A 26,423-nucleotide genomic window follows, 5' to 3' on the forward strand; every position below is an offset into this window, starting at 1 on the left:
TTAAGATGCCTAATCTCCAGGATGCTAAAACTGACCTCTCTACAGACAGAACCAGTACCAATAAGAGTCCTCAAGTCATTCTTAGACTCAATTTTGCCTCCAAGGTTATGACTACCTCTCAGTTATTCAGGGAAGAATGACATCCATTTTGAAAGATGGTAACACTAATGGCCAAAATTACCAAGACAGGAAACAACGTGTGTTGGAGAGGATGTGGAGAAAGGGGAACCCTCTTACACTGTTGGTGGGAATGCAAATTGGTGCAGCCACTTTAGAGAACAGTGTGGAGATTCCTCAAGAAATTAAAAATAGAGCTTCCCTATAACCCTGCAATTGCACTACTGGGTATTTACCCCAAAGATTCAGATGGAGTGAAAAGAAGGGCCATCTGTACCCCAATGTTTACAGCAGCAATGGCCACAGTTGCCAAACTGTGGAAAGAACCAAGATGCCCTTCAATGGATGAATAGATAAGGAAGATGTGGTCCATACATACTATGGAGTATTATGCCTCCATCAGAAAGGACGAACACCCAACTTTTGTAGCAACATGGACGGGACTGGAAGAGATTATGCTGAGTGAAATAAGTCAAGCAGAGAGAGTCAATTATCATATGGTTTCACTTACTTGTGGAGCATAACAAATAACATGGAGGACATGGGGAGATGGAGAGGAGAAGGGAGTTGAGGGAAATTGGAAGGGGAGGTGAACCATGAGAGACTATGGACTCTGAAAAACAACCTGAGGGTTTTGAAGGGGCGGGGGGCAGGAGGTTGGGGGAACCATGTGGTGGGTATTGAGGAAGGCACGTATTGCATGGAGCACTGGGTGTGGTGCAAAAACAATGAATACTGTTACACTGAAAAGAAATTAAAAAAAAAATAATAAAATTAAAAATTAAAAAAAAAAAAAGAAAAATGGTAACACTGACAACACGAATGTCAAGCTCTGACCTCCTGGAAAACAGGGCTGGTCCTCCCACTGTGTTTAAAGAAAAAGTTAACTCCAAGGACCACTCTGCTTCCCAAAAATCCAAGAAAAGACTCATCACCACCATTTTCCTTCATGACTCAGATAAGGCTGTCTTCGTCCTTCTTCTTAGTTCCCAAAGACTCCCTAGTGACACTCCTGCTTACCTGACCAGCTTTCGCCTTTGCTCTGAGCACTCCTCATCGAGGAGAGATCTCTGCATTACAGTGCTCTGAATAAAACCATCTCCTCAACTGCCTAGTACGCATTGTCCTTCACATCTTCCACATACTTTTTTTTAACTCCTGGGAACAGAGTTTTGGTTACTCAAGAAGCAATAATCTCATTAGATCTACAGAAGTTTATCCTCTTTGGTGAGTTTTGAATAAAAAGTGATGAAAAGATGAGCAGTCATCCGATAATCAATCGAAGCAGAATCATCCAATTCCTAAGAAAGAATGATACAAGATACTGAATACTCACTTGATCTTTAAATACTAAATGAGCCACAATAACGGATCAAGCACAAAACCAGATGATAGTGATACAAAAAAAAAGGATCCTGTTCTGGAGGGGGAAAATCTAAAGAAAAATGTGACCATGCCTAGACTTTGAGAAAGAAAGAGAGTTTGACACATAGGGTAGGACAGATATCCTAGACAGGATGAAGGAACAACACAAAGAAATATTCATGACATCAGTGGCTCCATGGAGAATCTGAGAGTAGTCTGTATGGATTCAACAAGATGTCAGTTGCAAGATCAATTTTACAAAAGCTTCCTTAAAACAGCAAAGAAGATATATTTTGGGAAGAATTATGAAAGAATAGGACATAAGGTCAAAAGATATAATAATAAGCTATTGCAAAAAAATACAGCCTGGATGAGAGATGGGGGAGGTCACGGGTTTAATTGCATTCATCAGACATGAGAAGAAACATGAGTGTAAAGCATGTATCTTAACATTCTAGTGAGAAGTATGAAGATCTCAGAATTTTTTAAGAAGTATGATAAAATTATATGGACAGACTGCAGAGAAGTTGAAGTCTTTACCTTATGATCTGCAATATATTAATATAAAATTGAACTTTCCTACTCTTCCACTACTCACGTCTACTCGCACACTCAAGGGTATCCATTATAGAACGCCTAGTACAGAGAGAGAAAAAACAACTGTAGGGCTCTGTTCCTTAAAAAGGAAAAGCATTTGTTCAAATACAGTTACACAGCACCAAAGAGGAATCAAAGAAAACACTGAAAGGCAATCCTGTGAACTAATCAACCAAACAGTGAGAAACAAATCACAGATATAAAACACTGCGTGTTAATTTCAGCGAAAGCACCTTCTGGAAATTCTAAAGCAGTCAGTGGTGGAAGAAAATATAACTATTTAGGAAACAGTCTGATTGGTTTTGTTTTAGTATTATCAAGGGTAGGTCAAATTAAACAAACATACTTGTTTTATTGCAAAAAAACCAAAACATTTTAAAAGTTAAACCTTCTTCACAATGGGTTTCAGGTTTAGGTACCATTTCATAAGTAAACAGTGAAACACCTTCTCCTAAAAAAGAAGTGAAATGAAATAATCAGCACATTTACCAAGATTCTTGGTTCTGTTCACTAGAAATATAGCTCACAGACATACATGGGCAGTACTAGAATGAGATGTTTACATGAACTTTTAATGTAGTGAAAATATAAAAGAGCAGATCAAATATGACAAGAGATAAATTCTGGAAATGTCCTTAAATTGCTTCCTGAAGATATTCTATTCTCTAACTCCCTAGAAGCTGTATCACTTAAAGTGTCTTAAGAAAGACTCACTCTGGATCCAAGAGAATGTAGGTTTCTTAAAGACCCAGCTCCATAGATGTATGCTCTGTATTGCTGATATCCACTTTAAACATTTTTTTTATTAACATATAATGTATTATTAGTCCCAGGGGTATGGGTCTGTGAATCGCCAGGTTTACACACTTCACTAATATCCATTTTTTAATCTGATGATAATTTCTATGCTCTATAGCTGGGTTCACTGCCAAAAAATGTGGCAAAAATCTTTAATTTTCTTTTTTTAAGCTTTTCATAACCTAATTGTCTTCCCTTATATCTTTTTTTCCCTTATGTAAAATTTATTTTCCATTAGGAGGATTACAGAGACTTCATATTTCTAAATAATATAAAATAATATAAGCCGTTTCTAAATGCTCTCAAATAACACAATAATAGTGATCAACAATGCAAGTGTATGAACTCTGAATACTTACATATTGGAAAGGATTACTTTTTATAGTAAAAAAAAAAAAAGCATAGAGAAAATGTACAGCTAAGTTATTCATCAATACCCATATGTTAAAAAAAAAAAAAAAAAGCAATACACATATGTCATCTCACTTACTGGGATGCTTTAGCCAGCAAACTTAATATCTAACACTGAAACCCCTCTGGCGTCCACACACACGCCCATCGCCGGGCTCTGAGTGTGCGGAACGGGCGGCAGCGAGGCTTTCAGCGCCATGAGGGCACTGTTCCTGAGTGAATGTTTGTGTCCCCAAAGTCCACATGGCGAAACCCTAACCCCAATGTGATGGATTTGGAGGTGGGGCCTTAGGGAGGTGACGAGGTCGTGAGGGTGGAGGCCTTTTGCATGGGATTCCTGCCCACTCGGGAGGCCCCAGGGAGTTCCCCTGCCCCTTGGGCCATGTCAGGATACAGAAGACGAAGCAGGAAGCCGGCCCTCACCAGACCCCGAATCTGCCGGACCTTGATCCCAGCTTCCCAGCCCGCAGAACTGTGAGAAATAAATGTCTGCTGTTCGCACGCCACCCGGTCCAGGGTGTGCTGTTACAGCGGCCCCCACGGATGAGGACGCCGAAGGCCAGACCTTGTGTTTACACCATCCGTTCTCTCCGCGGAACTGCGTTCCACCGAGAAACGGGGCCAGGGCAGGGAAGGTGAATATGAGTGCAGGACACCTTCAGAGTCTAGAAACGGTAGTACTTAAAGAACAGAGCGAGTGGGGAGGACCGCCCGCAGGGGCCTCCCTCCGTGGCCCAGTCGGGGACCATGTGAGCACCCTCCTCCCCAAACACACAACAGCAGTGAATTATCACCTACGAAGTAAGTCTGTGAGTCCACACGGTATTCGGTGGGAGAAGGGGATCAAGCAGGGCAGGGGAATGGAGGGCTGGTCCTGGTCACATGCCGTCACCTGCACACAGAGACAGTCACTGCGCTTCTGAGCCTGAACCCTTTGGTGGGACCCTGGAAAGAAACTTGCTCAAACCACCTAAGTCTCAGGGAAGGGCAGAAGCTCCTTTTACAAACCACTCCAAATACAGCCCTCCACTGACCAAATCTGGCCCTTAGGAAGCAGATGGGATAGATTTGGGGGAGCACAGGCAAATCCATGGGATTTCCAGGCCAGTGCTATTATTCTGAATCAAACACGCCTCTACCCTTGACCCACAGGGGTCACACCACAAACTGCAACCCTCCCCAAGAGGCTCTGATTCCCAGGGTCCCAGAAACTGTGTTGCGTTGTGTTAAATCCTCACCCAAAAAACTGGAATGACACAGTAAAAAAAATACCAAAAGAAAAAAGAGGAAGAAGCCACAACCTGATCAATGTTGGGAAAGATGCCAGTGCCTTTTATTCAATGAGCAGAATTAGATGATAGCCAATGGATTTATTTAAAAGTAAAAAGTGGAAGACGTTTATGCAAAAAAAAAAAAAAAAAGAACTATTACCTTCCAAAAAATTTTTTTTCCAAAACTGAAAATCACTGATAATGAAGACCAGAATAGGAAGGGCTCCAGACGGAACTAGCGCGTTTGATGGTCGTTCTATATTATGGTCTTTCACAGACTCATCACTGATACATTAACTAAATCTTAACTCGTGTCCAAAAGCCACAAAAGCATATGCCAAAATCTATTCGAAATGCCTCATATTTTATTTTTTTAACAAAGGCCATAACAATGCCTCATTGATTTTGAGTTGTGGTTTTATCTGTCACACTTGGAGTTAACCACTTTCCTTCTCCGTAACGGTGTTTTCCCATCCTTTTTAAAGCTACTAAATTATCCTGGATTAATACCCAATAATTTATAGCTCTAATATTATTTGGAAAGGAATACCTTCAAGAATGAGTAAGAAGGCTTGACTAGACCTCACAAAAGGAGCAGTAATAAATATCTTATCACTGGAGAGGGTTATTGTTCCCCCAGAGAAGACAAGAAAAACCTGCTTGGGAAAGCCACCCACGTTTATGGTGACATCCAGCCTTTTGGACAAGTGTGCACAGCTATGCTTCCTCTGTGTGTACAATCTCGCCCATCTTAGGAGCATGACATCCGAGACAGCTCGTCCCTTGTTCATACGTCTCTGATGTCAGTGGAAATAAGCCGTAAGATTTGCAGGCCTCCCCGCACTTCCTTTCTTCGGTTCACTCTTTGGCTTGGTCCTGAGGCTGAGGCATTTCCAGGAGACACATCCAGCCATAACAAAGCTCTGAGGAGCAGGAGAGCATTTCTTCCCAGGGCTATCTCGAATGAGAAAACACTTTTTCCAGAAACCTCCCAGTAAGACTTCCCTTCACATCTTATTGGGCAGAAGTGAGTCATATTCCCAAACCCATTACTGGTGAGAGGAACAGAGTAACCACGATGAGCCCGGACTAATCGTCTGAGCGTCGAGTGGGTGCGGGGGGAGGTGGAGGCAGGGAGGTGGCAGGAAGATAATGAACACGTATGTGCGCACTTCCCTTCACGCTGGCTGCACCCAGCAGAGAGTAAGCGTTTTCACTAGGGAGACCCAGGACTGGGCATCTTTGACTGATCCGTCATTTCCTTTACCCACAAAGAATCTGTTCAGTTGATTTTTTTTTTAATGTAAAGACTGAGATTTACTTCAGCAAATTATTTTGAGTTTCTGCAGATCTGAAAGAGATAAAACCAGGTGGCCACGGTTTACTACGATTTAGCAAGCATGCCTTACCAACGAGCGGCTCTAACTCTTTATACCTGGAATGGTCATCTCTTGTCTGCCTGGCCCAGGGGATGCGTACCAGCAGCTCATAGCACACTGCTTCCAGTGTCCCCGTGCGGGGCCTCACAGGCCTCTCCTGCTGGGGAGAGTACGATGCGGGCATCTAGCTTTTTGTGGCCCACGGTGACCACCTGTGGCACAAGAGAACGTGACTCAGAGCCATCCTGACTATCCCTCATCTCCACCACTTCCGATCCAAAACAAAGCACACGTTTGATAATACAGACAAAATCCTTTATTCTGTATTGAACACAGAAAACATGGTAAAGAGAAGGCGGTGCTCTTTGAAGATTCTTTTTTGATGTTTCTTACATAAATATTTTTTCCTCATATAACAAGAAAAAAAAAATAACACACTAATGGGAGTCCAAAGCATTGCTGCACCACTGAGAGGCAGCTGGTTTTCAGATAGCTTTGCAAAGTAACATCTGCCGGGGGACGCAACACCTGTCATAACGAGCACATTCCCGTCACCACTGACTCTGGGTACGCTTTGCCAAAAGTGATCTATCAAAGCAATTACAGGTCATCATCTATACACCTGTTAGAAATCAACTTCAATCTTTGTAAGCTCACCTCTCATATTATCTGCACTCAAAGGCCCTACACAGGAGATGAGTGTCTATCTGACTGAATACAGCAGGTCTGAACAATGGGTCATTATTTATGGGGACATTTGTAAAGGGTGTCATCCTCGAGGAAGTGTGGCAATTCCCCTAAGCGGGTAATAACAACATACTCGTGCTGATTTTTCAAGAAACAAAATAAATATCACCTGTCATTGGGATGAGTCACTGCCATTGCAACTTGAAAGTTACACTTACAAACAAAACAACCCACAAGCTTATACGCTTCCAGCCGAGTCCACTATCTAGTGGCAAACAGCCAAAGTCCTGGAATTACTGCAAACGGCAGAAGTACATTCATAAAACAGCGGGCTCCAGAGCAGTGAAGTGCTCACTCAGGGCCTCTCAGAGTAGAGGTGCTATTAGGGAAAATAAACGGTTTTCACAAAAAGTGGCTCACACAGCCCGTGTTCTCTGTTTAAGAAGGCTTCTACGGCCCATCCCCGTCCCCAGAAGCCTCTCCTCCCTCCATTCCTTCCTCCAGCCTCCGTCCACCGCAAGCGTCCTTCTTGAGAGAAGCCAATGAACTACAACTTCCTCTCCACCGTCTCCACAACCAAGGCATGATCAGAACTCCCCAAGACATTCTTGCTAGCCCCTATGTGTGAGGGTGAATTAAAAACTCAATTTATACAGAAGACTCAATCCAAAAAGAGGTCATCGTGCTCAAGAATGGCAGCTCTAGGGGGTAACAATTAGCACGTTACATAGAGCTCCCACAGGTTCATTAGCAGATCTTGGTTACTTTCAGATGGTTCTAATGATATTAGAAAAAAAACAAAAAGTATTTGTTGGGAACTTTGCAGAAGCAAATCACCAAAAGACTACAAACCCATGACCCTTGTCCCCTGGGGGAGGTGACAGGGGTAATTTCATACCAATGGCTCAAAGAGATGCAGCCCCATGTAACAAAGGTTCTCTCCAGAACGGCAGGCCATCATCTCTCAGCCAGGCGGGGAGTTTTAAAACAAAAAATAAAATCCCAACTCTCCTTCCCTCTGTGCCCAGAGATCCTGTTTTGGCCCAGGCATGGCTGTGGTCAATAAATGCAGGAAGGGACTTCGTTTGGAACATCCTGGAATTTGGAAGGCCATTTTAATTAAAGACACATGGCAGTCTCTGGGGAGTAGGGAAGTGAGCAAGCAGAGTGACAGAGACCTACCCAGTCAACTCTGAGTCATAGCTGCAGAACAAGGGACAATCAGTATGTGGGTATCACTGTCACCCACCCTTGTGCTGGAAAAACTAGCCAACATTTATTGAGTGCCTCTGTATATTAGATACCATCTTTAAGAATGTGTATTTCAACACATTTTATTAGGAAAAAAACTTCCGCAATTGATGCTAATATAATGCCTGTTTTATGTTTGAGGAAGCAGAGACACAGAAATATTAAGTACCTAAGTCAACGTGATAGAACCAATATGCAGCGGAGCTGGGATCGGAACTCAGGTTGTCCGGTGCAGGGATCAATGCTTTTAGCAAAATGTACTGTTGTGCAAAACCTTCCCACTTACACTGATACAAGACCATCCTACAAGTTTAGGAAGACCACTTGGAAACAAATGAGGGACGCTGAGATGATCATGACATTGTGTGATGGCTAAAAGCACCGGAAATGAGATAGCATGTTCAGTCAAACAACAGAAGGGAAATGCATCCCTTAGTTACTCAGCATATAATTACTGAACACCTCTTTTGCATGTGGTACTCTGTATTGTAAGAGGAACAGGACACAGTCAGTGTCCTTAGAGGCTCATACCCTGGAAGAAATGTGAGACTAAGCCATTATTGGAACATACGCAAGCCATTACTCATCGTTTGTCCTCTACCTAAGAAACTTGTAGAAATCAAAGCATTTGTGATCTGGTGTGTAGGGTCTTTTCTTTCTCTTTTTCTTCTTTTTTTCTTTAACCACCGTCAAAATAAGTATACTCCTATATTGTGAGGTATTCGGGCCTCCATTTCCCTCGAAGCCTCCAAGCTTACATAAGGCAGCTAACACATTTCTGGGTTCTGACCAACAGCTTGTTCTCTAAAGGGACGCCCTTGATTGGCGGAGGTGACTCCCAAACGTGGTTTTAAAACATGGCCACTTGTGAAAAGCATCCAGGTGATGATTTACCTTACAAGAAAAATTTTGCTGAGGAAAATAATATTTTGAACAACAACAAAAATGACAGAAGTAGAATAAATGGAAAAACTCTGTAGAAAAAGAATTCTCATATATGTTTACCACAAGACTAGCATTTGTCTTATATTTAGCTTCTTCGAACTTCATGTCTGACAATATTAAGTAAGTAACAGAAAACAGGTTAAGATTGGTCATAACATGTTACATTTTCTCCCTCTGAAAAGATGGGAGGAATATGTCTCCTTATCATTAATGTACATATTATAAGATTATAGAGGTATAAAACTGCTTAGCTGGATTCTCAAATTAAAAGAGATTCAACACATTTATAAACATATATTTAAAGTAATGATTCTAAAAAAGAAAGTTTCCTGCTGATTTAAAAATTTTCTCCCACTAAAAACAGGTCCTAAACTAAAACCCTCCAATGGTGGTTATTATTCTGAGATTCTATAATTTTTTATTGAATTCTTTTTGTTTTCAGTATTTGGGAGATGTTTACTGTGTCTGTTGCAACCAGTGACTTGAAAGTTCAACTTAAAAATCCTTGCCTTTGACTTAGTCTCTCACGGCTCTGTTCTCAGAAGAGAATTTATTCTGTCTCCACCTTGGTTTTTTTGTTTTTTAATAGTTGTTAAAATTCACTCATTATTTCCAAGAATGGTAAACTGAGAAGTTCAGAACAACCTCCCCACTGTGAAAAATCAGTAAAGCTGACGAGATACAAGCAAGCAAGCAAACACTAGCTATCTGAAGGTACAGATGAGCTGATGAGACAGTGAAGCACAGAAGAGGGCCATTTCAGAGGTGAGACAGCATTTGAAGGCCATTTTCCCCAAGGGATAGTTGGCCTCACAGAGTTAGAAGCCTGACCTCAAATCATCTCAATTCCTGGTAAGAAACTAAAGCAAAAATAACCAGGCTTATTAGAGAAGCACAGGACTGAAAACAAAGAGAAACAACAGATTATAAAGGCAGACACTAAATGCAGCCAGAAAATGGAATTACCTGGTAGAGATTTCAAAATAAATATTTGTTGTGCTCAAAGAAAGACAAGATTAATAATTTTGACAGAAAACTAGAGAGGACAAAAAGACATCCAAACAGAATTAAGAGAACTGGGGGCGCCTGGGTGGCTCAGTGTGTTAAGCTTCTGCCTTAGGCTCAGGTCATGATCTCAGGGTCCTGGGATCAAGCCCCGCATTGGGCTTCCTGCTCTGTGGGAAGTCTGTTTCTCCCTCTCGCATGCCCCTGGTTGTGTTTCCTCTCTCACTGTGTCTCTCTCTGTCAAATAAATAAATAAAATCTTTTAAAAAAATTATGAGAACTGAAAAATACAGTAAATGGGACTTAAAAACCAAATATATGTTTACCATCAGAATAGATATACAAAGAGGGAAAGGGCGAATGGAAAAGAAATCAATAGAAAATATCCAGAAGGAAACGAGGAAATACATAAGGACAAAAATTTGAAAAGCCATGAGACAGGACATCTGCATGATTCAATTAAGTGTCTGACTCTTGGTTTCAGCTCAGGTCATGATCTCAGGATCCTCAGATCAACCCCACATCAGGCTCCACACTGGGCATGGAGTCTGCTTGGGATTCTCTCTCTCTCCCTCTGCCTCTTCCACCCTGCTTGTATGCACAATTTCTCTCTCAAAAAATATAAAATAAAAATAAAATAGAAATAGAAATAGGAGAGGACCTGAATAGACATCTCTCCAACGAAGACATCCATATGGTCAACATACACATGAAAAGATGCTCACTGATAATCAAGGAAATGCAAATTAAAACCACAAGGAGGTATCACCTCACACCTATCATAATGACTAGAATCAAAAAGACAAGAAATAAGTGTTGGCAAAGATGGAGAGAAAAAGAAACACTTGTGCACTATTGGTAGGAGTGTCACTGCAGAAAACTGTATGGAGGTGTCTCAAAAAATTAAAAACAAAGATACCGTATGATCCAGTAATTGCACTCCTGGGTATTTCCCTGAAGAAAACAAAAACACTAACTCAAAAAGATATGTGCACCCCTAGGTTTACTGCAGCATTATTTACAATAGCCAAGATATGAAAGAAACCCAACTGTCATTGACAGATGAATGTATAAAGGAGATATGGTGTACACACACACACACACACACACACACACACACACACACACAGGAATACTACTCAGGCATGAAAAAGAATGAGATCTTGCCAATTGCAATGATATGGATGGCACTGGAGGATATTAGGCTAAGTGAAATAAGTCAGAGAGAGAAAAATATGTACAATTTCACTTATATGTAGAATCTAAAAAAAAAAAAACAAAAACAGAAGTGATCGAAAAAACAAACAAAAGCAGAAACAGACCCATATATACAGAGAACAGGTGGGTGCCAAAGGGGAAGGGGTGGAAGGATGGGCAAAATGGGTGAAGGGCAGTGGGAGCTACGGGCTCTTGTTGCAGGGGGAGTCAGTCTGGGAATGAAGGCGCAGCACAGGGAATACGGTCAGTGGGAGCGTGTGTGGTGACAGATGGTAGCTACACACGGGGGGAGCACAGTACAGCATATACGGTTGTCAAATCACTACGATGTTCACGTAAAACTCATGTTTCAAGGAAATAAACACGGTGTGTCAACTGTTCTTCGATAAAAAAACCAAAATATAAAAATTTTTAAACAATGTGACAAAATATTTTCAAAACAAAAGTTAAAACAAATGTAAGGAAGTGACATAACTGAATTTATTAACTCTTCTTTTGTTCCTGAGCCTGCCAGTTGAAGGCGTGTCTACATTATTCTGTATTTTTCCCTTTTACCCTCCTGTTTTATTAGTAACCCTCGACACAGACGCTCCCTTGCACTCCCCACTGGTGTAGCATTTATCACTCAATGCATACAATCATGCTGGGAAGGGTAGGGCACACAGGGGTTCTCCCACTTCAGGGGCCCTTTAGGGCAAGAGGCTTTGTAAGAACGAAGGGACGACGCTCCCGTCCAAGACCCACGCCTCCAACCCATGATCTTCCACGGACCCAGCGCAGGGTGACCCAGGCAGAGGCCAGGCGAGGTCAAACGTTTGAAATATTAACTTCCAAGTTAAACCTCGTGCTTTGTGATCAGACAGGGTGAAGGATTTTTATGGTAATAAGTAATCAGTGTTAACTGGGCACTCTTTTTGGTTTAAATACAGGCATAATACCGAGAAAGAGATGAGTCGGTATACCTGTTTGCATAAGAAAATACCCCTGGGAGGTGTGTAGTGGGTACGTAATACCTGAAAGCGTGGCCATCTAAAGCAGGGGTGCGTAGGGGCTGTCACATGAGGCACGGCACCGCGGCAGGTGCAGGGGTGCTTGCGACAGCCAGAGCACAGGACGCTAGGGGCCTGGGGTCACCTACACCGCTCCCATGTGAGGGACTGTGACATCCTCCCCGCAGATCTACTGCCACACCTGACAGGTGATTCCTTCCATCTGGGGAGTCCTGCTCTGTGCTTTTTATTTTTTTCTGAGACAAACCAGAACACATCGACAAAGAAATCAAAGTTTCTACCACGTAGACTTTCACGGCATCTGTAATTTTAAATGTCTCTAACCGCAGCCAGTATAAGGAAGATGTCAGTGTTTCTCTTCCTCAGGTAGCATCCGCCCCCCGTGTTTGGTCGGAAGACAGGGACGCCCCAGTGCCCTCTAAGTGGTGTCCTTGCTTCTTTTCAGATTGTTCCTTGTTTATCATGGCCGTTCCCCCATCGTGTGGAAATCAGGTTTCAACATATGATGCTTTCTCGGCCTCGTATGAATGAGGTGTAAGATAACGAGTGGCTAATTTTAAATTTAAGCCATGAAGGCGGAGGCTGAAGAATCAGAAAATGTTAAATCCTCCTTACGTTATTCACATAAGCGTGCTGCGTGATGAGAGCCAGCGTCGAGAGCTGAAGCACAAAGCCACGGGGACCTTTCACTCCGATGGCCTGAAGTCAAGCCTTCGCCAGCTCAGGTTCTCCCCTCCTGCCTAGTGAATGTTTATTCGATTACAAAACAATCGTTGGCGCAACGGACACCCTCTGCTTGAGAGAAGCTGCTGGCGTTTTTATAGCAAGAACTGCTTCGGCAAAGTGGGGGCAAAGCCTGCTCAACCAGTACTAACCCTCCGTCCCGAATGTGACCCGTGCTCTCAGGGTTGCTGTCAGACTTTGCCAACATTCACCCATTATTAATCTTTTAAGTAAAATACAAGCTGGACAAGCTGGACTAGTTTAAGTGATATTAACCCAGAGTCGAACGTTATGACAGAGAGACCCTGGAAAGTTTAAAACAACACTTTCGCACACCAACCTTTTGAGCTTTCCCTCTTCTCTTCGATGCCTCGTGAGGTCTGGTGCGATCCTTACAGGCTTCTAATGAGGCATCTAAAACATCATGCCTTGTTGGTCCACTTTTTACACCTGAAATCCAAGAGGATTTGAAAATTAGTTAGAACTTTACATGGACTGAATACTAATGCAACTTAAGCAAAATAAAAATTAACTTATGCATACTGGTAAGACGAAAGCGCCAGTCCTTTTAAATAAACATCACATACTTGCTCTGTGAGGTCTGTTTAGAACTTCGAGTTTATCCACTACAGTGTTCCCAGCAATTACTTAACTCCAAGGTCAGAAACAATGCTTGCCTGTCCAGTGATGACATACCAGCTCCACAGGAACCCACCTGTCCAGTGGGCAATGCGAGAAAATGTCTGCCCGTACCTTAGGCTCTACTCCATCCTCAGTTTTTAGATTTTTACATAATGATCCAAAATGAACAACAGAATAATGCATAAAAGGCAAATGGCAGCCTAGGGGACCCTCATGTCCCAGGCACAGTGAAGTGATGATGAGTGCTTCCACACAACCCACCATCCACATCGTCCAACTAGTCAGTCACTGAGGCTTTTATCAACAGTGTCTAATAATCAGGGGTTACCCGCTGGAGACGCAGAGATGCACAAGCACTGATCCTACTCTTGGGGAGTTTACAACCCAATATATAATGCAGACTTCGAAAGTAAATATAATACAAGGCAAAAGTACACGTCATGCCATCAGAAACTAAAAATCATACAACATGAGAACGATCGCTTTGCAAATATTTCAGATAAAATAGGATGCTCTGATAAAACAGTTACGACTAATTTTGGAGGGTCTGATTTGAAAGTTGTAACTCTTCTTTCAAAAGTAGGAATCTGGGGGCGTCTGGGTGGCTCAGTGGGTTAAAGCCTCTGCCTTTGCCTCGGGTCATGATCCCAGGGTCCTGGAATCGAGTCCCACATTGGTCTCTCTGCTCAGCGGGGAGCCTGCTTTCTCCTCTCTCTCTGCCTGCCTCTCTGCCTACTTGTGATCTCTGTCTGTCAAATAAATAAATAAAATCTTGAAGGAAAAAAAAAAGTAGGATTCGGGTTAATTGAAAACAAAATGCACAACAATGGTTAAATATTTTCTTGAATTCAAACTACTTGCTATTTGCAACTTGGACTCTAAAAGTGTGTTGAGGTTAGGTTCTGAACGACCTTACACTAAACCCTAATACTAAATCCCTTTTAGAGATACTCAAACCAATCACCTGCTGACCCCACTATCTCCTCGGTTATCTTTTATATTTGAGGTATATTCCACTTCAGGCCTGGCAAGCGAACCACAGACCCTACTGAGGAGATGGGCTACTAGACACGCATTCTGCAATTGGCTACCCTGCTTCTTTTACTCATTTTGAAGGTAAGAGTGTTTATCTACATGTATCACTTTCTACTACATTCCACAATCACTATTTGAAAACACCTAGAATTTCTAACTCCTAGGGCAGGATATGGTTACAAGGTTTCTGATCTTTAAGATCTAAGATTATAAGTAATTGGAATATTAGAATAAATATTAATTGCACCCACTATTCTTTTTTTTAATCTAAATGTTTACTGAAAGCAAGAGTATATAAAAATAAGTAAAAAAAAAAGAAAGAAAGAAATGTAGAGAACTACAGATATAATTTAGAATCCAACGCACTCTTGTTAATGCACCATGAGTTTCCTGCTTGCTAATGTGTCTATGTCAAAAACCATTGTTACAGCATATCACAACCTCTTAAAACTTAAGACTAATATTACTAATAGCATTTTCACATTTTCTCACAAAATGTATCACAAAATGATATGAGAACAGACGTTCCTCGACTTAAGATGAGGTTTTTCCAAATAAACGCACTCCTTCTAAAGTTGAAAATATTGGAAGTTGAAATGCACTTAATACCCCTAACCCACCGAGCTTCAGAGCTTACCCTAACCTACTTCACCCATGCTCAGAACACTTACAAGAGGCTACATTTAGGCAATGTTATTTAACAGACAGCCTATTTTATGATTAAGTGTTGACTATCTGAGGCAATTTAACAAATACTGTATGAAAGTGACAACAGAATCCTTGTAGGAGGGGAGGGCGGTTGTCAGTGTGTGGGTTACTAACCGTCGTGACTGTGCTTGCCTGGGAGCTACGACTCGCTCGCTGCTGCTGACCAACATCACAAGGTACTATGGAAAGAGTGTTGTACTGTACAGGCACGTGGTTTATACCACATATCACTCGCCCCAGGAAAGATGCAGATTCAAAATTCCAAGTACAGTTTCTGATGAGCGCATGTTGGGGCCCCACAATAGTAAAGTCAGAAAATTATTAAGCCAAATCATCATGAGCTGGGAGTCACTCCTCTTCTGAGTTATGTGGTATGTAAAACAGCATCTCTGCAAACTCAGCTGTGGCGATTTGCTACTGTGTTTTCTTCAAGGATGTTTCAGTAAACCACAAGCAGCTGAAAATGCAAAGTAACTATAAAAGCTAGGAGGGGAGAGCAGCGAGATTTTATTCCTCGCCACAGCCCAGGAACAAATATTTCCTCCCATCTTCCTGCTCGCCCACCTCTGATGACTTCTGCTGTTTGCTCAAGCGCTGCAGTTTCCCAAGGCGGTCATCGGCTCTCCTCTCACATCCCAAGGGTGGTCTCACCATGTCCCGTAAGTCCCACTACCCAACAGTCCCAACTCCATGTCTCTTGCCAAGAGGTGTGTCCCAGCAAGGGTCTGACTTGATATATCCTACTGCCTAACACACCTCTATCTTGAATGTCACAGAGAAATTTCGACCAACCACCCCGGGTCCTTGTTTGATGAATGTTATCAGCCATCTAGGGGTCAAGGTTGAAAATCCTAGACTCTTATCTCTCCCTTCATTGACATTCCAACTTCACGATACAAGGGATTCCCTTAGTTTTCAAAAAACGGTCAGAGAGAGGAGACCCTCACAGCCCCAGAATGTTTACGGTTAAGTTATACTGCCCAAGATTTCATCAATTTGAAATCTGTTTGGGTTAATGATGTCATCGTATACAAATACATCTAGGAAGGCTGGAAAGTGAACTTGTTCACTTCTCAGTAGGAATTAGTTAAATCACTACCTCCTCCACTCACCTAACAGGGATGGGCAGGATTAAGAGGTGGTTTTGATACTGACTGCCAGAGGAAAAACCAGGCTAAGGCAGCATAAGGACATCGGTAACCTAAGTGCTACGAAAGGGAGAGAAGTGGAAAAATTCAGAGACTTAAGAAATGTCCTTAAGACAAATTTGGTCCATGCGGTTGTTGTGCTCACAGAAGAGGAGTAAGAAAGACTTTCTTCTTTTCCACATCTATCCTCCCGCACATCCACTTGCTACTTTCAAGACACAGAATCTAGACTAACACTAACACTAATGATACATCTAAACACTTAGCATTCATTGGTACAAAACACACTGCGAGACCAACTGTACCAACGATGAAAAGGCTTTTGAAGGTTAAAAATCCATATAATTAACATGAAAAAGCATATCCCAAAATTTTAATAACATCCCACCAAGAAATTTCTTCTGAGACCCCAAAATCTGAATAATAAGTTATTTAAGAACAATGTAGAATATAAAATCTTAAGACTGTAGAAAGAGCCTTAAAAGATACCTAGGAGAAACTCTTTCCATATATACCTTTGGGATTTGGGATATATGCAAGTTATTCATATGTTCTATGCAAACAAAACTCAACTAACTCAACTAATCGGGGAGGGGGAGTGTATGTGTGTGGGGGTGTGAGTGGGGGGTGTATATTCATCTACTAAGAAATCAAGTTCACTTTATAAATACAAATCTAATTATTATCATTAAAAGATGTGGAATCTTTTCCTTTATAATCACTGTAGAGATCATTAAAATGTGACTTTCATATGTAAACTTGTTTTAATACCAAATAACCTTTACCATTGGGAATAACTTCTCCATCTTCCAAATTCTCTAATACTTGCATAGGAATTATCTAGACTGTATCTTCCCTGTCTAAGCTCTGTTAAGGGAAAGGGCTAGAGCTTCACATCAACCTTCTCTCTCCTTGTATTTATCTCAATACTTTGGACATTGTAGGTGAACAGCAAACATTAAGCGTTCAGTGAAATCGATGAGCAAATCAAACAATCAGATAATGGATGGGCTGGACACTTTCCTTGCAGCTAACCTTCTGGTTAAAGCTGACTGATTTATGCTGAGCTGTTGGGACTGCTGGCCTCCAATGAGTAGACTGGCAGGCTGTGGGGAAGAGGGTTGAGAAACACTCTTCTCAATACAATACTTGTGTGTCACTTGAATTGTTAAAAGGAGCAATCATTGCTCTTCAATTTAAAATATTTAAGAAATACATGTATAGTGTGCCTAGTTACTTGATATAATAGTAATTCACACTTTCTCTTGAAGAAATACTCAGAATATGCAAAATATTGAATATCTAAATGCCTATGATTGGATGGGCTTTAGTTCTTATTAAATATATATGAAATATTTTTTCAGATTTATTTGAGAGACAGAGAGAGGGAGGGAGCACAAGCAGGGGGAGAGCAGAGGGAGAACAAGAAGCAGGTTGCCCACTGAGAAAAGAGCTGGATTCGGGGCTCAATCCCAGCACCCTGAGATCATGACCTGAGCCAAAGGAAGACGTTTAACCGACTGAGCCACCCAGGCACCCCCATACTGAGCCATACACATCATTCTTTAAGCAGACAGTACTATGCTTTTCCCTACAAAGCCAGGATGAAGCCTCATAATCCTTCCCAACCCAGAGCTATGGGCAGTGACCACAGACCAAGGGAAGTCAGCACAGACACCATGTGTTCTACCACTGGATGAATGCAGGAAGACAGAACACCATATCACAAAGGCTGTAAAGTAATTTAAAATACGTACTTCAGCACAGACTACAGGATACAAATATGTGCACTAATTCACACCCACCCAAAACACCCTCTCCAGGAGTGGTCAGCTAACAGGTTAACAAATACTCCATCAAGAGACAACTCCTACAACTGCTCAACTGTTATTAGAAATTCTGCTAACTGGCAAATGGATCAAAGAAATGAGCTATAATTGGTGATGTCATCAGCTTGTTAATCAGCATAATGGATGCCAGAAATGTTTCTCCAGTTAAATTCACAGATTCAAGAAAACTGGACTGGCTCATATATTACAGGGGATCCCTCTCCCCGTTCATGAATAACCCAGTATGAGCTGCAGTCGTATCCTGGGGCCGGGGGGCGGACATCCAAGACTTGATCCCTAAACGGCCCTATAGAAACTGCAGGGTCAAAGGATATCTGGTGGCCTGATGCTGACACATTTACAGAAACATATAACCTAGAATTTTGTCTGTGGCTAGTACACCTTTCAGATAAGGAATGGAGGGTTCACCTGAGGGGCAAGACCTGGGACTCGAGCACAGAGGTCTGTATTGTAGACAGTTCTCCACCTGCTTGTCGGTCGATGTCAAATGCTGTGTACCTAAGACTACAGGAGTCTAGTCTAACCTCCCCCAACCTCTCATAACTGTTGACTCCTCCCTATGAAAAATAAATCTAATAGTTGGCCATGGCCAAACTGCTGAGACCCAGCACATGTCTGTATTGACCTGCAAAACTTTATCAAGCACAGACAAGAAAGTGGTCTATTAAACCAATGGACAAGGTGATGATGTGGGCATGAAAAGGATTTCCTTCTGCTTTTGCCAGTGGCCAATAGGCACCCCTGGAACCATCTCAGCCACCTGCATCACTGAGAAACAAGCAGAAGCCAACTGTGTGCGGATTCAGCATGTCCAGTCAGCTTCTATTTACTCGGCAATTAAAATGAGTCCCGGGAGGTGGTCTGAGGAGCTCCGGGAGCAGTGCCATGGATGGTGGAGAGCCATCTCAACAGGTAAGTAATGTCAAGAGCTTTCTACGCTTTCTGTCCTATGGGGTCAGAGGCTGAAACAACTCCCATGCAAATGTGATGCCATATTTGGCATCCTGAGTGCCGTATTTCCTGCACTCAAGCTACCGGTCCACATTTCCTAGGCCTCCAGGCAAGGACATCCGTGCAACGGCACTACTGAGGAGCTCCCGCCTCATCCTCACTGGAAGTCCTTCATCTGCAACAGGCAAACTGAAAACCATGTATCAAGTGAAGACTAATGGATACATTTCCATAAACGGCCTCTATGCAATGAACGTGCTCAATGAAAACCATCTGCTTATGCCTTGGTAACAGTATCTGGCAGTGCCTATCTGTGTGAAAAGGCACTTTCAAAGGAAAACACCTAAAATTTTATTGTACATCTACCTCAGTAAAGTTTGATGATGGGAACACTCAATTTGAACCCCAATAAATATGAAAAGTTATTCCTTTCCCCAGAATAGAATCAGTTTTTCTAATTAGACTTCTATTGGGGAAAAAAAAAAAAACTGCATTCAACTTTGTGTCCATAAAAAATTTTGTAAAAAATGTCTTTTTTTCTCTTTAGGTCATTACCTACATATCTTGATTTGCCTCCTGGTTCACAAAACCGGAAATAGTTACTATTTGATTCATTACAGAAAAAAATCATTAACCACCCAAAGTGGATTATATTTAAAAATGAAGTTAGATCAGTTACTCTGTTGATGCCAATATGGAATTATCTGGTATTTTGAAAAAGCAAATCTTAAGGGGTGCTTAAGTTTGTGAGATGGAGCCATGTCCGGTCCATCCTGAGCGTGGAGCTTGCTTAAGATTCTCTCTCCCTCCCCCTGTGCTCCTAACCCGAGTTGTTCTTTCTCCCCAAAACAAATAAGCAAATCTTAGTAAGATAATATAATCCTGTATATAGAATAACATCCCCTTGAAACAGGTATTTGCACCTGTTGTGCGCACACACACGTGCGCACGCACACACACACGCAGTGCCTGGAAGAAAATGGAAGCACCGTTTCTAGCAGACTGATTTGTTCAAGAAGCATCCCAGGTGACATGCACCACAAAAATCAAATCTGGCGACTCCCCTGCGTAAAAAACAAACAAACAAACAAACAAAACAAAACAGTGGTTTCTCATAACATGTGAAAGGAGAACCGAACCACTCCAAGTTTTGTCAGGTACTCAAGCCCTGGGGTCTGGCTCCTGGCTGCCTTTCTAACTCGTTTGCCCCAGCCTCCCTTCAGCCCAGTGAGAGGCAGCCTCACTGGCCTCGGCGCAGTTCCTGCAAACATTTTCCACAGGACCTTTGGACGCGCCATTTCCTCAGGCCAGAGCGTGATTCGAGCAGTCACAGGGCTCCCTTCTCCCCGGTGCCAGGCCTAAGATTTACAGTCACCCCCACTAACTGCCTGCATAGCTGTGTTTCTGTGTGTCACACGGCTCGGGAATTGACGGTCACAGTCCCCTTCATCTACTGTGCCTTTCTCACTAGGCGTGACATCTGTGAGGGACACACCTGGTCCCTCCTCTGCCATCTCCCTGCAAGCCAAACAGGTGCCCGGGACACAACACGTGCCAGGGGTTCAACAGGAGGTAAGCAAGCAGGAGGACGGGAAAATTTCCTCTCTTTAGCGACTTCTGTTAGTGAGCATGGATTTGCATATTGTTTATAAAATGAGAGTTTAAAAAGAAAAAAATTACTGGTTAATTTGATTTCAGAGATTATTTTTTTTAAAAACTGAGTTTCTCCCTCTACTCCTGTTCTATTATTAGCGAATCTCTGTAACTCGTTCTTGTGACCTTCACTGCTTCCCACCCACCTCAGAGCGACAAGTGCGAGGAGGACAAGTTGAACTGAAACGGGGCTGAAAACAGAAACTGAGAAAGGACTTTTATTTCACCACAGAAGATCTGGAGGTATCGCTTGATGTACAGGGTCCTTTTACCGCTCCCCAACTCCAGCCCATCCAGATTGTCTAAAGGAAGCTGCCGACTCCACGCCTCTATCGGTGGTAGACTACCAGAGGTGGGGTACCAGCTAGGCTGACTGGAGACAATTTGGAACACCAGGGGGGCTTGACTTTATCACACTAAAACAAAGGCATCGGACTAAGGCTAGACAATATGTCTCTCCTGCCTTAAAATGCAATGATCTTCTGTCTCTGTGGAATGACATAAAACAAGGCAACTCTAAAAGATATCTTTGTATTAGACCACACAGAATGGCTGTTCCATCTCTGAGTAAAATTTAGTGCCTGCAGGGCCTGAGCTGCACCCCACCGCCTGATAGCCCCCACCATGTGATGCAGAAATCGGAAGTCTCCCAGAAGGCCCAGTGCCGGCCCCTCATGGTCCTCCACGTGCCCCAGACCCCGGGGATCCATGGACATGGGGCCGAGTCCTGGAACATCCTGCTTCCACGGAGAGCTGCACTCTTTCTTAACAACATTGGGGTTACAGGGTGCACCACACTGTCTAAAACCAGACTTTTCTCACTTAATTTATATTTATACACCATTAAATATTATTCAGAGGCTTTAAAAGTAAACAAGATAAAAACTGAAAAAAAAGAGAATGTAAGCTTTAAGAACAGGATATTCTTAACTACCAAAACAATTGTATGTATCTACTGATTTATATTAACCTTAGAGTCAACATGATTTTAAAATAAATATTTTGAAAATACATACTAAGCCTAACCCTACATAAAATATAGTTTGTCAAATTTTATATATTTTCAGAAAGCTAAGATATAAAAAATAAGGTTAAAAACATACAAAATTAATTCTTTTGTGAGACTATTTTAGGGAATTCATACCCAAGGAAAAGATACACATCACAGATTATTTCCACACCCATAACTTTTTCATCTTGAAAAGGGAGGTTAAAATCATGGCGAGAACAGACAAATAGCGAAGAATAAAGTGGGTCTTATGAAAATTTTAACCCAATCTTTGGGTAAAGATGGCTCAAGTTCAAGATTTCATCACTTTTGACTGCTGACATTTTTTTTGTGCTTGTAATCAGAGAGTGTGAAATGTTTTCTACTGTTGCTACTTTTGATAAAATTACTACAATTACAGAATTCGTTATGATGGTCACAATTAAATTACACACAGGAGAAAATCTATTTAAGTGATATGCTTAAAGCAAAATAACTAGAAGCCAAACAGGGCCTGTTACAATGAACTTCTTATCCTGAGCAAAGATTTTTTTTTTTTAAATAAGTAACACTGCCCAAAGTTTCTTCAAAATAAATACTGATACTGTATTTCCACATTTACTGTTTTGTACATTCTCTTTTCTTGGTGGAATCAATGCCTACACTGCCTTCATCTCCCTTCTAAAAGAAACAGCCTCCAGCCCTCTAGCAGAACGCCTCCGTGCAGGAGGTCATGCTTCTAAGAGGCCCCAGAGACAAGGACGTGTCCGCTCCAGTCGACTCTTCCTGATAGGCATCACTTCTCTTGGCACCTACGCGGAAAGGCTTGGGAGAGATGCATTCTTAACAGCAGATTTGACCCAAGCACTTAGAAATTCCAGAGCGGTAAGCCCCTATCCCTACAGAATGCATCAATGGAAAGTATCACACACACATTCTTTAAAATTAAATAAAGGGAAAACGGAACTATTTTAATTATGGGAAGGTGGTAATGATATTCCAAAAGGGACGCACCAGCACATATTCCTGCAACAAAGGAACTTGTAAAGGAGGTTCACATACTTCCATCGCATGCACTGGATGGCTGTTCCCCTCCTTCTGCAGCTTTGTCCACAGTACAATCAGCCACTAAACCAAGCTCACGGTCACGCTGCATTTCACCGCCAGAGGAGTTCCACATTCGAGAAGTGCTGTCCTCTTTCTGCCCGCTTCTCACAACCAGCAATTCTTCCATTTCTACGCTGCTCCCTTCCAGAGGAGTGAAATCGCCATGAAGTCCCTCCCCTCCATGCCCCTGGGGCACAGCGGGCTCACCAGCCACGTGAGAGCGGCGTCTCCCACCTGCGTGCGGACCTGCTCTTCTGTGGGCGCCAGCCTGTTGACAAGGGCCTGGGGTCCCTTCGGCGGCACACGTTCCCTCCGAGGTCAGGCAAGCCCACGTCGTGTCTGCTGCGTCTTGTGGCGGTTTCTCGAGACTGGAGCTCATTTTTGCTGTTACGTCGGTCATGTCGACCGACCTGGAACTTCTACCAACGCAGGAGAAGTCAGCCATGTGCAGTATGTTTCTTCTCTCCGTCTGGGAAAGACCACCGCTGCGGCTCAGTTGAGCCAGGCCTGCAGATGGCTGACATCCGGGAAGAAGAGGCTCCGAACTCCTTTCCCTGAGGTTATCAGGTGAGAAGTAATCATCGTAGGAGGACACGCCGCAGCCCGCAGTCTCGCCAGCAGGCCCAGCCGGGAGCGGCAGGGGGTGCCCCGACGTCCACAGCCGCACCCGCGGCCTGCCAGGCTGCCCACCACACCTCTTCTTCTTCAGTCTTTCTTCCGGGGGCGCCCCCAAGCTCTCCGACCGTCTTTTTCTCTTGGCTGAGGAACTCTCAGATCGTGAATGTCCCGAAGGACGGCATTTGGTTGCAGATAACATAGGAGACAAGCTGCATTTCTCGTCAAACACCATTCCGGCCGCTCCCTCGGACTGCTGCTTGGCGGGGGTGACCACCTCACCCGCGGGATCTCCTAGCCCACGAATCTCTTCTTTGGAAGGACTACCCATGGGCTTCTGAGGCGTTAACGGAGGGAGGTAACCAGGAGATGCTGCAGAATGGATGCTCCTTGTCTTCAGTGCAGGCGAAGAAACACACACACTTTCAATTTCATCCACGATTCCTCCCAGTGTCGCTTCCTGACTTCCACATCTCGCCTTTCCACAAACATCGTCAAAAGATGAGTTCAGGTCACCAGCAAAGGATTCATCTGGAAAGTATTAATGAAGAATTAACTTTTTAAATGGTTTCAATTATTATATAAGTAACTTCCGGTTAGCTGATAAAACCATACTTCTTAAACACAGCTATTGGTTAAAAAGAGCACCGACCGCATCCTGGTTCCTCTCATTTCCACCTGAGGACACCTGTCAGGCCAGCATTTCTCACTAAGGAACCCGGCACTGAGGGGAGAGCATGACGGCAGTGGGGAGCTCACCTTCTGAGCAAGCGTTCATACACATGTGCGCTCTCTTCTAGGAAGAGCATCCACACTATGTCACTATATTCTCAGGAGGTCAATAATTCTAAAAGGAAAGAACTAATGCTACCAACTACGTCCAGTTCTAGCCTTCCACATGTCCTAGCCCACCTGACTCCCCTATTCTTCATGCAGGTCCTCACACCGCATTTATACTCAAAAGCGAACCATCTGGGAGACCTTCAGGTTCGGACTTCCCACATTTTATGTATTTCTTGAGAATACTGCTGGGCTGCCACCCATCTCCAGAAAGCTACACACACATCTCTACCTCCAGGCCTTGCCTTCACTCCACACTTTAATCTGGATCAGTTCTACTCAACACCCACCTCGGATGTCAAAACTCTCCAGATCTTCCCACTGCACCGGGTCTAGTCACAGACATCCTCATCCGTTATGCAGAACTCTGCCGCAAGTTCCCAGAAGCACGCGTCCTAGTATTATTAGTATTCCTATCTGTCCCTCTCAGGCTAGATGGTCCCAGCACACAGGCACTATTTTCTGGAATCTGAGACCTCTAACCCAAAACTACTACAGGCTCTCCTTCTAAAGAAGAACGGAGGTAACCAGCAGGGAGCAGAGGGAAGCCCCTGGGGGGAGCGGCAATGACCCCACACCAAGTCATGGAATGTGTCAAGTGAGGCACTAGAAATACAAGACACGTTTAGCGTAAGCAGCGGCATCAGTCTAGCACACTTTTCAACAAGCTGGCAAGCAAGTGTGCATATCATGCAGCATCAATTCCGAGGTCAGACTGCCTAATTTTGAATCCTGGGCTGGCCACTCACAAACAACATCAACTTTTGCAAGCTGTTTCACCTCTCTGGCCTAGTTTTCTCATGGACAAAATGGGGGTGACAATGGTAATGAGAGAATTAAATGAGGCACAGCACATAAGGCACAAAGACCAGTGCCCAAGATGGGAAAAATGAAATCTGTGTTAGTTACTACCACTCGTGTCAAACGTACATAAAATAAGTGCATCAAGTAAAAAATAAAAAGACGAAGATTATTTAAGACAGATGAGTAAATAATTTCCAATACACAACAAAGAGATTGTTAAGAATAAGCCACACTTGGGGCACCTGGGTGGCTCAGTGGGTTAAAGCCTCTGCCTCCGGCTCGGGTCATGATCTCGGGGCCCTGGGATCGAGCCTCACATCAGGCTCTCTGCTCAGCGGGGAACCTGCTTCCTCCTCTCTCTCTGCCTGCTTCTCTGCCTACTTGTGATCTCTGTCTGTCAAATAAATAAATAAAATCTTTTAAAAAAAGAATAAGCCACACTTGAACAGGAAGCTGCGATTTAAACTCCTGACACCTTCCTACCGTTTGTCATCTGTTACTGCTGTGGCTTTCAGATCTATGCTACCTATGTGGGCCCTTCTACAGGTGATACTGAGTGATCGTAGCACATTTCTCAGATGTACTCAAAGGAAAGCTATATAAGCAGGAAAAAATATCACTCGAACTGAAACTAGGGCTCCCAATTTAAAATGTATACATAATATAAAACCCTAACTGTATTCTTTCCAATGCTCTGCTTCTAGACAGCAATCCTGCCAGTTATCTTCTACATCTCTACACACCTCACTGACCCTCCTCAGTCCCGTGTTCCATAGTGTCTTTGCCCATTGTGTGAAAGAAGCAGCTCTCGAACTGTTCTCAGTAATACAGTCTATAGCATGCAATTTAGTACACAGACAATGATTTTTTTTTTTTCCAAATGAGCAACTGAGTCTGTGCCAAGAAAGCAAATGCCTAGGAGAAAAACTACAGGGGCCAAAAAGGAGGTTTAAATCATGCAATTTCTCATGCCCTAACTGTATTACAAAACCTATTTTTTATTTTAATATCTAATTTCATGAATTCTAGTTTTTAACCAACTGTTCTTAATATCAGAAGAAATTCCAAATAAGAAATTCATCATATTCTCACAGTTTAAATATACCACAAAAAAGAAAAAAATTCTACCTGAGCACAATGTATCATGTGAAACGTTCCAAGAAGCTTCACCTGGGGAGCTGGCTCGGTTATCAAGGGACTTTTCAAGCATCTGCGAAGCTGAAAACATAATCGCACACTTCATCAGACACAACTCTGACACATTAGCAGATGAAGCCCATGGTAAGCCTGGTTTTCCACACACAT

The 26,423-nt window shown here is 42.9% G+C and overlaps 1 protein-coding gene across 3 annotated transcripts in view; it reads right to left on the bottom strand.

Annotated features, from left to right (window-relative positions):
- Window positions 1–26,423, bottom strand: part of MCPH1 (microcephalin 1) — a 240,832-nt gene that overhangs the window by 172,887 nt on the left and 41,522 nt on the right. For all 3 annotated transcript variants that reach the window (XM_032328834.1, XM_032328832.1, XM_032328833.1), the window contains 3 exons: window positions 26,247–26,336; window positions 22,815–24,005; window positions 13,118–13,227 (listed from right to left, as the gene is read on the bottom strand). In XM_032328834.1, coding sequence (XP_032184725.1) covers window positions 13,118–13,227; window positions 22,815–24,005; window positions 26,247–26,336 — 1,391 coding nt within the window. The remainder of the gene's footprint in view (window positions 1–13,117; window positions 13,228–22,814; window positions 24,006–26,246; window positions 26,337–26,423) is intronic.

The sequence above is a fragment of the Mustela erminea genome, chromosome 21, assembly GCF_009829155.1.
Source record: "Mustela erminea isolate mMusErm1 chromosome 21, mMusErm1.Pri, whole genome shotgun sequence".
Lineage (NCBI taxonomy): Eukaryota > Metazoa > Chordata > Mammalia > Carnivora > Mustelidae > Mustela > Mustela erminea.